Source organism: Xenopus laevis, chromosome 2S (assembly GCF_017654675.1).
Source record: "Xenopus laevis strain J_2021 chromosome 2S, Xenopus_laevis_v10.1, whole genome shotgun sequence".
In the NCBI taxonomy this organism is placed as follows: domain Eukaryota; kingdom Metazoa; phylum Chordata; class Amphibia; order Anura; family Pipidae; genus Xenopus; species Xenopus laevis.
Genome location: NC_054374.1, coordinates 160,520,729 through 160,533,272, shown reverse-complemented (window position 1 = coordinate 160,533,272; position 12,544 = coordinate 160,520,729). Strand labels below are relative to the sequence as shown.

The 12,544-nt window shown below is 48.1% G+C and overlaps 1 protein-coding gene across 2 annotated transcripts in view; it reads left to right on the top strand.

The window, feature by feature from the left end:
* Positions 1-12,241, top strand: part of nars2.S (asparaginyl-tRNA synthetase 2, mitochondrial S homeolog) — a 47,470-nt gene extending 35,229 nt beyond the window's left edge. For both annotated transcript variants that reach the window (XM_018250377.2, XM_018250376.2), the window contains exons 12-15: positions 2,132-2,269; positions 5,913-6,010; positions 6,626-6,652; positions 12,085-12,241. In XM_018250377.2, the coding sequence (XP_018105866.1) occupies positions 2,132-2,269; positions 5,913-6,010; positions 6,626-6,652; positions 12,085-12,229 (408 nt within the window). In that variant the 3' untranslated portion in view covers positions 12,230-12,241. The remainder of the gene's footprint in view (positions 1-2,131; positions 2,270-5,912; positions 6,011-6,625; positions 6,653-12,084) is intronic.
* The last annotated feature ends 303 nt before the right edge of the window (positions 12,242-12,544 follow it).

Genomic DNA, 12,544 nt, shown 5'->3' with positions numbered 1-12,544 from the left:
CAATATGCCTAGCCCCATGTCAGATTTAAAAATGAAATATAAAAAAAAATGTGTTTGCTCTTTTGAGAAACGGATTTCAGTGCAGAATTCTGCTGGAGCAGCACTGTTAACGGATGTGTTTTGAACAAAAAATTTTTTCCCATGACCATATCCCTTTAAAGGAAAATTCAACCCATAATAAAAAAAAAACCCTTCCCCCTACCCTGGGTACACCCCCTCCCTCCTTCCGCCCAGCCTACCTGCAACCCCCCCCCCCCACTGGGCAAATGCCCCTAATTTTTTACTCCCCCCTCCGTGCAGGTTCTGGCCTCAGAGTTCATGGCAGCCATCTTCTTCTTCTCTGGTAATCTTTGTGTCTTGGCGGCATTTTCAGGCTCATGTGTAGTTGAAGTAAATCTCTGGTCTCGAACCATTTTTCGGAAATTTACTACCAACTGCGCATGCGCAGAAACTTCTGAAAAAGACAGAAGAAAGAAGATGGCTGCTGTGAACTCCAAGGCCAGAATCTGCACGGAGGGGTGAGTAAAAAAATGAGGGGCATTCCATGGCTGGAATATCGATATGGGACTGATGGTCGTATAGAATGGCTCAGCATTTAAGTTTTATGGTCATGAGATCTATCCCAATCAAGTTCGTGAACCAATAGGACTATAGTAAGGTTTGTCTTTTTATTTTCAAATTAAAAGGTTTAAACTACTTCAGCATGCCATAAGGTATATAGTACACGGGATTAGTCGTTATAATGTGTAATTAAGAGATCGGAAATAAATGTCTTTGCCCATTATTGTTTGGAAAGACAAGATGTAGATGAATACCTGAATTTGTCACTGGAATATATAACTTTTACTTAAAGGAATTGTTCAGTGCAAAAATAAAAACAGGGTAAATAAATAGGCTGTGCAAAATAAAAAATGTTTCTAATATAGTTAGTTAGGCAAAAATGTAATGTATAAAGGCTGGAGTGATTTGATGTATAACATGTCAGTCAGACACTACTTCCTGCTTTTCAGCTCTCTTGGTTTACACTGACTGGTTACCCTGGCTACCAGGCAGTAACCAATCAGTGACTTGTGGGGGGGCCACATGGGTCATATCTGTTGCTTTTGAATCTGAGCTGAATGCTGAGGATCAATTGCAAACTCACTGAACAATTATGTCCCATGTGGCCCCCCTTCAAGTCACTGACTAACTCAGAGTTAGAGAGCTGAAAAGCAGGAAGTTGGATTCTGGCTGTTTTATTTGAAATCTGTTCACTCCAGCCTTTATACATTACATTTTTGGCTAACTAAATATATTAGAAACATTTTTTATTTTGCACAACCTATCTATTTACACAGTTTTTATTTTCACAGTGAACTATTCCTTTAAAGGGATACTGTCATGGGATAAAAAATTTTTTTCAAAATGTGACTTGTGCTCTGATAAACTTCAATCACTCTTTACTGCTGTACTGCAAGTTGGAGTGATATCACCCTCCTCCCTTTCCCCCCCCCCAGCAGCCAAACAAAACAACAATGGGAAGGTAACCAGATAGCAACTCCCTAACACAAGATAACAGCTGCCTGGTAGATCTAAGAACAACACTCAATAGTAAAAACCCATGTCTCACTGAGACACATTCAGTTACATTGAGAAGGAAAAACAGCAGCCTGCCAGAAAGCATTTCTCTCCTAAAGTGCAGGCACAAGTCACATGACTGGGGCAGCTGGTAAATTGACAATATGTCTAGCCCCATGTCAGATTTCAAAATTGAATATAAAAAAATCTGTTTGCCCTTTTGAGAAATGGATTTCAGTGCAGAATTCTGCTGGAGTAGCACTATTAACTGATGCGTTTTGGAAAAATATTTTTTTCCCATGACAGTATCCCTTTAAGCTGTTGCCGTTCTAACCAGCCAGCCAATTGGACTGAAAAGCCAGGGGGTGCTCGGATTTCACATTCATGATAACGCACAGGTTTATTCTAATCCTGACAGCAGTTCCTGCAGCAGAGAGAACCCATAAGGTTTCTTCTCCTTGTTAGAGGTTTGTGCTACACTCTGAATGTAGAATAATTCAAGATACAGTTCCCCATATATTTACATTAGGATTCACTGTACACTAATTCATCATTGACTCTCTCTTTCTTGTAGTGGGGCTGTGATTTACAAACAGAACATGAGAAATATTTGGTGAAACACTGCAGAGATATTCCCGTGTTTGTAATCAACTACCCGCTGGAGCTCAAGCCTTTCTATGCACGGGATAATGAAGATGGGCCACAGCACACAGTAAGCAAATAGTTTTTATAGTTTGTTCTGTTCTACTGTTAACTTGTAAATAATAACATGGACATGCTCTCAACTGCCACAATCTAGAGGCTAAGAAATCATTATAAATGGATATGGCACATTAGTGATTTGGCTAAATAAATTAGGGATGCACCGAATCCACTTTTTTGGATTCAGCCAAACCCCCGAATCCTTTGCAAAAGATTCGGCTGAATACCGAACCGAATCAGAACCCTAATTTGCATATGCAAATTAGGGGTGAGAAGGGAAAACATTTTTTACTTCCTCGGTTTGTGACAAAAAGTCACGTGATTTCCCTCCCCACCCCTAATTTACATATGCAAATTAGGATTCAGATTCGGTTAGGCCGGGCAGAAAGACTCGGCCAAATCCGAATCCTGCTGAAAAAGGCCGAATCCCGAACTGAATCCTGGATTCGGTGCATCCCTAAAATGAATATACAAAATGATAAAAAGGGATGGTGGGAGGAGTGGTTTGGGACCCAGTGGGCTTTATTTACAAGTGCTAAGTGCAACTGAGATAGAGCCCTGCACTTAAAATAGTTGGTAGGTGATGTGTAGCATAAGTTGCATTTGGGCCAAATCAGTGGCTTTGATTGATGTTGTCTGTGTGTTGACTTGAGTGGTATGCACAGGCTCAGCAACACATGATATTAAAGGAACAGTTCAGTATAAAAATAAAAACTGGATAAATAGGGTAAATAAATAGGCTGTACAAAATAAAAATGTATCTCATATAGTTAGTTAGCCGAAAATGTAATGTATAAAGGCTGGAGTGACTGGATGTGTAACATAATAGCCAGAACACTACTTCCTGCTTTTCAGCTCTCTAACTCTGAGTTAGTCAGTGACTATAAGGGGGGCCACATGGGACATAACTGTTCAGTGAGTTTGCAATTGATCCTCAGCATTCAGCTCAGATTCAAAAGCAACAGTTATGACCCATGTGCTTTTGTCACTGTTACTGCCTGGTAACCAATCAGTGGAAAGCAAGAGAGCTGAAAAGCAGGAAGTAGTGTTCTGGCTATTATGTTACACATCCAGTCACTCCAGCCTTTATACATTACATTTTTGCCTAACTAACTATATTAGAAATGTTTTTTTGTTTTGCACAACCTATCTATTTACCCAGTTTTTATTTTTACACTGAATAATTCCTTTAAAGGAGATTGAAAGCCGATGGACAACCACAGGCCCCCTCCATAGTCCCCCCTAGCACTGGGGAGTCTCACAACTGCATCTATATCTGGTGCTCTGCAAGCTTAGCTCAGGAGTGCATTTGAAGCTGATCTGGAGTTGTCTTCAAGTGTGCATGCTCTATGTTGGTAACATGAAGAAGAGAATCCACAGTGGTGCAACATAGCCCCCAACAACCCCACAACTAGCCATGTACAGTTGTGAGATTTCCACATGATGTGGTGAGTGCGAGAGGAGGTTTTTGGGGTTGTCAGAAGACTTTTGTTTTCCTTAAAGCTGGCCATAGATTTAAAGATTTTTAAAAGATCTTTTCGTTACCGTGAGACCACGATTATCTCGAAAACGATTGTTTAAATGTACAATTTGTTCATCAACTAATAGAACCATTTCAGGCGATATTGCCAGGAAAACAAAGGGGAGCTGCCTGCTTGGCCCTGCAGACATAGATAGATTGCACTGGGACAGATAAACTGGCCGATCAATTTTCTGACAGATGTCGGACGAAAAATCATAAGATGCACGAACGTTCGATTCCCACTAACCACGCGATAATTTGACGGATTGGTCAGATTGCACTGAAATCGATCGTTCACCAACGAAAGATCAATGCGTTTATGGGGTCCTTAAGGGTCAGGGCACACAGGCAGATTAGGGAAGATTAGTTGCCTGGCGACAAATCTCCTCTTCTTCGGTGCGACTAATCTCCCTGAACTCCCCTGCCTTCCCGTTGGCTAAAATCTAAATCGCCGGCGGGATGGCACTCGGAGCGATTCGTTTTCCAAAGTCGCCCGAAGTGGAAGTAATCTCCCTGAATCTGCCTGTGTGCCCTGACCCTTAGGCTAGTGCCACATAGGGTGGTTAATATGCAGGCCTAGAATCTGCTGATCTACTTGCCTCTGCTTATATATCTGCACTCACAGACCCTGCCTTTGCCTGGATAGGCCTGTGTTTATACACCTGTCCAGAATCCAGAATCCACACGGTGTGACACTAACTTTACAAAACTATACATTTTATGCACAGTTGGGGTCAATATAGGTGTACACAGCTCTGTACAGGTATGGGACCTGTTATCCAAAATGCTCAGGACCTGGAGTTTTTCGGATCTTTCTTTAATTTGGATCTTCATACCTTAAGTCTATTAGAAAATCATCTAAACAATAAATAAACCCAATAGGCTGGTTTTGCCTCCAATAAAGATTAATTATATCTTAGTAGGGATCAAGTACAAGCAACTGTTTTATTATTACACAGAAAAAGAATTTAAAAACAATTTAAACTAAATTTGGATTATTTAGATATAATGGAGTCTATGGGAGGCATTCCGTAATTCGGAGCTTTCTGAATAACGGATCCCATACCTGTAGTATATTTTTCATGACCCTCGTTGTGTGTCAGCAGAATGATAGTTGGTATAAGGGGGGTCATACATGGAGAGATCTGCTCGTTTGGCGATGTCGCCAAACGAGCGGATCTCCCTCCGATATGCCCACCTTGAGGTGGGCAATATCGGGCTGATCCGATCGTGGGCCCTAGGGCCCAACGATCGGATCCTAACGATGCCTAACGGGCGGTCGGATCGCGGGACCGCATCAACGAATAGATGCGGCCGTGATCCGACGGGATTTTTTGTCCCATCCGATCGAGATCTGCCCGACTTTTGGCCAGATCTTGATCGCTGAAGCCCGTCGGGGGGCCCCATACACGGGCCAATAAGCTGCCGACACGGTCTGTCGGCAGCTTTTATCGGCCCGTGTATGGCCACCTTAAGTCTGCTCTTTCCAGCCTTGTGTGGGTTTACAATGTAGCTGTGAGTCTGCCAACACTTCCATTTTAGTCTGAAATCCTTTGGAAGCTTGAGAAATATTACTGCATAATCAGCAGCTTTTTATGGACCACCATGAGCTTGAGGTGCTCATCCTTCCAGCAAGTGTAGTGTGCTATCTGCTAAAATTACTCACCCTGCTTATTCTAATCATGTGGTTTTTATGAAATGACTCCAAGCAGTTGAACAGGGGACAGACATGGAAAGGGGTGGTTCACCGTTAAGGTAATGCTCAGTTCAGATTCTAAGCAATTGGTCATGCAAATCTCTGCCTGGTTGCTAGGGTAAGTGTTATCTTAGCAACCAGATAACAGTTTGAAGGGATTCTATCATGCTTTTTATAATGAAGTTTTTATTTCTAAATTACACTGCAAATAATTCACTGTACAATATAAAATGTCATTCCTGAACCAGCAAGTGTATTTAGTAGTAATATTGGTGCATCTTGGGTCGTTTTGCCTGGTCATGTGATTTCAGAAAGAGCCAGCACTTTAGGATGGAACTGCTTTCTGGCAGGCCAGTGTTAGAGCAGATACATTTATTAAAGTCAGCAGCTGTACCTTCTGTTTTGCTTCACCACTTTATTTTTATTCCGTCTCAGGCTGCTGCTGTGGACCTTCTTGTGCCGGGGATTGGAGAACTGTTTGGAGGGAGCCTGAGAGAGGAGAGGCCTTACATTCTGCAGCAACGACTTGACAGGTCATTATCGTAATCCCCTGGATTTCATGATGGATGCGTGTGAACATTAAGGGGCATATTTATCAAGGGTCGAATTTCGAATTGAAAAAACTTCGAAATTCGAAAAGACCAACCGAAATGAAGTCAAAGTTTTTTTTGGGTCGAATAGGTCAGTTTTCGATCGAATGGGTCCGTATTCGGCTGAATTCGAACCAAAGGAATAGCGCATTTGATCAAATTCAATTTGAAGTTTTTCCAAAAAGATTCTTTGATTTTTCACCACTCCATCAATTGACTCCAAATAAGTTCTAGGATGTCCCCTATAGGCTAGAACAGCTCGGCAGGTTTTAGATGGCGAATGATCGAAGTCGAATTTTTAAACAGACAGTACTTTGAATTTGTATTTGAAATTTTTTTCAAATTCGAATCGAATTTGGACTATTCCCTATTCGAAGTACACAAAAAATAGCTTGAAATTCGAATTTTTTTTCATTCGAAAATTCACCACAACCTTTGTTAAATCTGCCCCTAATTAATAAGTAGATCTGCAAATTGAGCTATTTTTTTTGCATCTGTCTATTTTTATTTTTTTATCTTAGTTTATAACTACCTTTCCTTTTTTTCTTCTAACCACAGATTAGGGCTCAGAGATACGTACCAATGGTAGGTAAACAATTCACATTCTGTGTTTTAAGACAGGTATGGGATCCATTATCCAGAAACCCGTTATCCAGAAAGCTGTGAATTACGCAAAAGGCCAGCTCCCATAGACTCAGTTTTAACAAAATCTTCCAAATATTTAATAATCATTTGCTTTTTCTCTCTGATAATTAAAATGTGCTTTGTACTTGATCCCAACTAAGATATCATTAATCCTTATTGGAAGCAAAACCAGCCTATTGGGTTTATTTCATGTTTATATGATTTTCTAGTAGACTTGAGGTATGAAGATCCAAATTATGGAAAGATCTGTTATCCGGAAAGCTCCAGGTCCTGAGCATACTGGATAACAGGTCCTATACCTGTACTGGTAAACTTGTTATAACTATTGAGTGTGATATAATGAGGAGGAAAGTGTTGGCAAGCTACTGCTTGGTGGCCCTACCTTGGCTGATCAATTTGGTGCTCATAGTCGTGCAGCTGAATAGACAGAACACATACAAGGTGCCATACACACACACACATCTTTTATTGTATTCAATCAGGTTACCCAAATGATCAGAACAGCAGAAATGGAATAATAGTTGCAGCTCCTCTTCACTTTCTTTAGTTCAACTTACATAACATTTCCATCAGAGTAACCCTTGATCCACCCGGAACACAGGATTATCAGTCGTTACAGTCTCTGATAGAATTGCTACCAAGGGCTAATGCTCCTGTTAGGAAAAAAACTTTATTAGCTCAAGTCAATTTGAAGCACAAAATTCTCAGCCAACCCTCTGTCAGATTTAGATTCCCACCAGTGGTGTAACTATAGGGGAAGCAGACCCCGGGGAAAAGGGGGGCCCTGACTCTATAGCTAAGAAGAATCCCCAGCCACTTTCTTACCTGCGGTGGGGAAGCAGAGTGGAAGTCGGCATGGGGCGGAGTCAGTGGGGAGTAGTCAGAGAGTGGGTGGGGTCTGAGAATGGGTGGAGTCTGGACCAGAGTGGGGTCTGGTCACAGAGTGGGCAGTGTCTGGGCAGAAAGTGGGCAGTGTCTGGGCAGAAAGTGGGCAGTGTCTCGGCAGAGAGTGGGCGGTGTCTGGGCAGGTAGTGGGCGGTGTCTGGGCAGAGAGTGCGCAGCATCTGGGCAGAGAGTGGGTGGTGTCTGGGCAGAAAGTGGGCAACATCTGGGCAGAGAGTGGGTGGTGTCTGGGCAGAGTGGGTGATGTCTGGGCAGAGAGTGGGCAGCATCTGGGCAGAAAGTAGGCACAGTCTGGGCTGAGAGTGGGTGGGATCTGGGCAGAGAGTGGGCGAATTCTGGGCTGCGAGTGGGTGGGATCTGGGCCTAGAGTGGGTGCAGTCTGGGCTGAGAGTGGGCGCAGTCTGGGCTGAGAGTGGGCGCAGTCTGGGCTGAGAGTGGGCGCAGTCTGGGCTGAGAGTGGGCAGTGTCTGGGCAGAGAATGAGCGGTTTCTGGGCAGAGAGTGGGCACAGTCTGGGCTGAGAGTGGATGGGATCTGGGCAGACAGTGGGAGCAGTCTGGGCCGAGAGTGGGCAGTGTCTGAGCAGAGAGTGGGCACAGTCTGGACTGAGAGTGGGTAGTGTCTGGGCAGAGAGTGGGCGGTTTCTGGGAAGAGAGTGGGCACAGTCTGGGCTGAGAGTGGATGGGATCTGGGCAGACAGTGGGAGCAGTCTGGGCCGAGAGTGGGCAGTGTCTGAGCAGAGAGTGGGCACAGTCTGGGCTGAGAGTGGGCGGTGTCTGGGCAGAGAGTGGGCGGTGTCTGGGCTGAGAGTGGGATCTGGGCCTAGAGTGGGTGCAGTCTGGGCAGAGAGTGGGCACAGTCTGGGCTGAGAGTGGATGGGATCTGGGCAGACAGTGGGAGCAGTCTGGGCCGAGAGTGGGCAGTGTCTGAGCAGAGAGTGGGCACAGTCTCTGCTGAAAGTGGGCAGTGTCTGGGCAGAGAGTGGGCAGTTTCTGGGCAGAGAGTGGGCAGTTTCTGGGCAGAGAGTGGGCACAGTCTGGGCTGAGAGTGGATGGGATCTGGGCAGACAGTGGGAGCAGTCTGGGCCGAGAGTGGGCAGTGTCTGAGCAGAGAGTGGGCGGTGTCTGAGCTGAAAGTGGGCGGTGTCTGGGCTGAGAGTGGGCGCAGTCTGGGCTGAGAGTGGGTGGGATCTGGGCCTAGAGTGGGTGCAGTCTGGGCAGAGAGTGGGAGCAGTCTGGGCTGAGAGTGGGCGCAGTCTGGGCTGAGAGTGGGCAGTGTCTGGGCAGAGAATGAGCGGTTTCTGGGCAGAGAGTGGGCACAGTCTGGGCTGAGAGTGGATGGGATCTGGGCAGACAGTGGGAGCAGTCTGGGCCGAGAGTGGGCAGTGTCTGAGCAGAGAGTAGGCACAGTCTGGGCAGAGAGTGGGCAGTGTCTGGGCAGAGAGTGGGCGGTTTCTGGGCAGAGAGTGGGCACAGTCTGGGCTGAGAGTGGATGGGATCTGGGCAGAGAGTGGGAGCAGTCTGGGCTGAGAGTGGGCGCAGTCTGGGCTGAGAGTGGGTGGTGTCTGGGCAGAGAGTGGGCGGTGTCTGGGCTGAGAGTGGGTGGCATCTGGGCCTAGAGTGGGTGCAGGCTGGGCAGAGAGTGGGCAGTGTCTGTGCAGAGAGTGGGCGGTTTCTGGGCAGAGAGTGGGCACAGTCTGGGCTGAGAGTGGATGGGATCTGGGCAGAGAGTGGGCAGTGTCTGAGCAGAGAGTGGGCGGTGTCTGAGCTGAAAGTGGGCGGTGTCTGGGCTGAGAGTGGGCAGTGTCTGGGCTGAGAGTGGGCGGTGTCTGGGCTGAGAGTGGGCGGTTTCTGGGCAGAGAGTGGGCGGTGTCTGGGCAAAGAGTGGGCGCAGTCTGGGCTGAGCGTGGGCGGTGTCTGGGCAGAGAGTGGGTGCAGTCTGGGCTGAGAGTGGACGGTATCTGGGCAGAGTGTGGGCGGTGTCTGGGCAGAGTGTGGGCGGTGTCTAAGCTGAGAGTGGGCGGAGTCTGGGCAGAGAGTGGGCGGTGTCTGGGCAGAGAGTGGGCGGTGTCTGGGCAAAGCGTGGGCGCAGTCTGGGCAGAGAGTGGGTGGGATCTGGGCAGATACACCACTAATTTGCACATGCACATTGACATAAAATTTGGGGGTTTTGTGCAACAGAGTAAAATTTGAGTGGGTGGGATCTGGGCCTAGATCTGGGCCTAGAGTGGGTGCAGTCTGGGCAGAGAGTGGGCACAGTCTGGGCTGAGAGTGGATGGGATCTGGGCAGACAGTGGGAGCAGTCTGGGCCGAGAGTGGGCAGTGTCTGAGCAGAGAGTGGGCACAGTCTCTGCTGAGAGTGGGCAGTGTCTGGCAGAGAGTGGGCAGAGAGTGGGCAGTTTCTGGGCAGAGAGTGGGCACAGTCTGGGCTGAGAGTGGATGGGATCTGGGCAGACAGTGGGAGCAGTCTGGGCCAAGAGTGGGCAGTGTCTGAGCAGAGAGTGGGCGGTGTCTGAGCTGAAAGTGGGCGGTGTCTGGGCTGAGAGTGGGCGCAGTCTGGGCTGAGAGTGGGCGGTGTCTGGGCAGAGAGTGGGCGGTGTCTGGGCTGAGAGTGGGTGGGATCTGGGCCTAGAGTGGGTGCAGTCTGGGCAGAGAGTGGGCGCAGTCTGGGCTGAGAGTGGGCGCAGTCTGGGCTGAGAGTGGGCAGTGTCTGGGCAGAGAATGAGCGGTTTCTGGGCAGAGAGTGTGCACAGTCTGGGCTGAGAGTGGATGGGATCTGGGCAGACAGTGGGAGCAGTCTGGGCCGAGAGTGGGCAGTGTCTGAGCAGAGAGTAGGCACAGTCTGGGCTGAGAGTGGGCAGAGAGTGGGCGGTTTCTGGGCAGAGAGTGGGCACAGTCTGGGCTGAGAGTGGATGGGATCTGGGCAGACAGTGGGAGCAGTCTGGGCCGAGAGTGGGCAGTGTCTGAGCAGAGAGTGGGCGCAGTCTGGGCTGAGAGTGGGCGGTGTCTGGGCAGAGAGTGGGCGGTGTCTGGGCTGAGAGTGGGTGGGATCTGGGCCTAGAGTGGGTGCAGTCTGGGCAGAGAGTGGGCAGTGTCTGTGCAGAGAGTGGGCGGTTTCTGGGCAGAGAGTGGGCACAGTCTGGGCTGAGAGTGGATGGGATCTGGGCAGAGAGTGGGAGCAGTCTGGGCTGAGAGTGGGCGCAGTCTGGGCTGAGAGTGGGCGGTGTCTGGGCAGAGAGTGGGCGGTGTCTGGGCTGAGAGTGGGTGGGATCTGGGCCTAGAGTGGGTGCAGTCTGGGCAGAGAGTGGGCAGTGTCTGTGCAGAGAGTGGGCGGTTTCTGGGCAGAGAGTGGGCACAGTCTGGGCTGAGAGTGGATGGGATCTGGGCAGAGAGTCGGAGCAGTCTGGGCAGAGAGTGGGCAGTGTCTGGGCAGAGAGTGGGCGCAGTCTGGGCAGAGAGTGGGCGGTTTCTGTGAGGAGAGTGGGCACAGTCTGGGCTGAGAGTGGATGGGATCTGTGCAGAGAGTGAGAGCAGTCTGGACAGAGAGTGGGCGGTGTCTGGGCAAAGAGTGGGCGCAGTCTGGGCTGAGAGTGGGCGGTGTCTGGGCTGAGAGTGGGCGGTGTCTGGGCTGAGAGTGGGCGGTGTCTGGGCTGAGAGTGGGCGGTGTCTGGGCTGAGAGTGGGCGGTTTCTGGGCAGAGAGTGGGCGGTGTCTGGGCAAAGAGTGGGCGCAGTCTGGGCTGAGCGTGGGCGTTGTCTGGGCAGAGAGTGGGTGCAGTCTGGGCTGAGAGTGGACGGTATCTGGGCAGAGTGTGGGCGGTGTCTGGGCAGAGTGTGGGCGGTGTCTAGGCTGAGAGTGGGCGGAGTCTGGGCAGAGAGTGGGCGGTGTCTGGGCAGAGAGTGGGCGGTGTCTGGGCAAAGCGTGGGCGCAGTCTGGGCAGAGAGTAGGTGGGATCTGGGCAGATACACCACTAATTTGCACATGCACATTGACATAAAATTTGGGGGTTTTGTGCAACAGAGTAAAATTTGAGTCAGCGGTGTAACAACAGCTCACCAGGCCCTGCTGCAAAGAAACCTTCTGAGGGGCAAAACAGTCCCTACCCGACCCCCAACCACCCACCTGGCTGCTCTCTGTAGTTACTGATCTGTGTGTAACTCTAATGGGAAACAGGGTGAGTAAAGTAACATGGCAGCGGTGCAATTAATATTTCCTATAACAGATCAGTTTTGTCTTAACAGGAGTCCGCCTGAGGAACAAACCTAACAATTCTTTTTACTCTGAGTTCCTAATGGGGTGAATGGGGCTTTTCTTGTGCTTGTAAAGTAGAAGTAACTGGGATTATAATGAAAACGTATTGGATGTTGCCCCACTGCTGTGTAACAGGAACCACTGGGGTGTAACACAAATGTTCAATTTAGTCTTCTCGTCCATATGTTACCACATTCTGTATGTTCTTTCTATTAAAACAGGTATTTAGACCTACGTCAGTTTGGATCTGTCCCCCACGGAGGCTTCGGAATGGGATTCGAACGCTACTTGCAGTGCATTCTGGGTGTAGAAAATATCAAAGACGTCATTCCTTTCCCAAGGTTTTCTCATTCCTGTCTATTATAAGGACATTAAATGCCCATAATATAAAATTCTTGTCATAGTGTCATTCTGGTGGGTATAAGCTTAGTGTAGATTGGAGTAGAACTAGTAACACAGCATCTATATTTAAAACTGCATTTTTTCTTTTTCAAAACACGTCATATTATAGTGCTGCTCCAGCAGAATTCTGCACTGTAACCAGTTTCTCAAAAGAGCAAACAGATTTTTTTTATTTAATTTTGAAATCTGACATGGGGCTAGACATATTGTCAGTTTCCCAGCTGCCCCCAGTCATGTGACTTGTGCTCTGATAAACTTCAGTCACTCTTTACTGCTGTA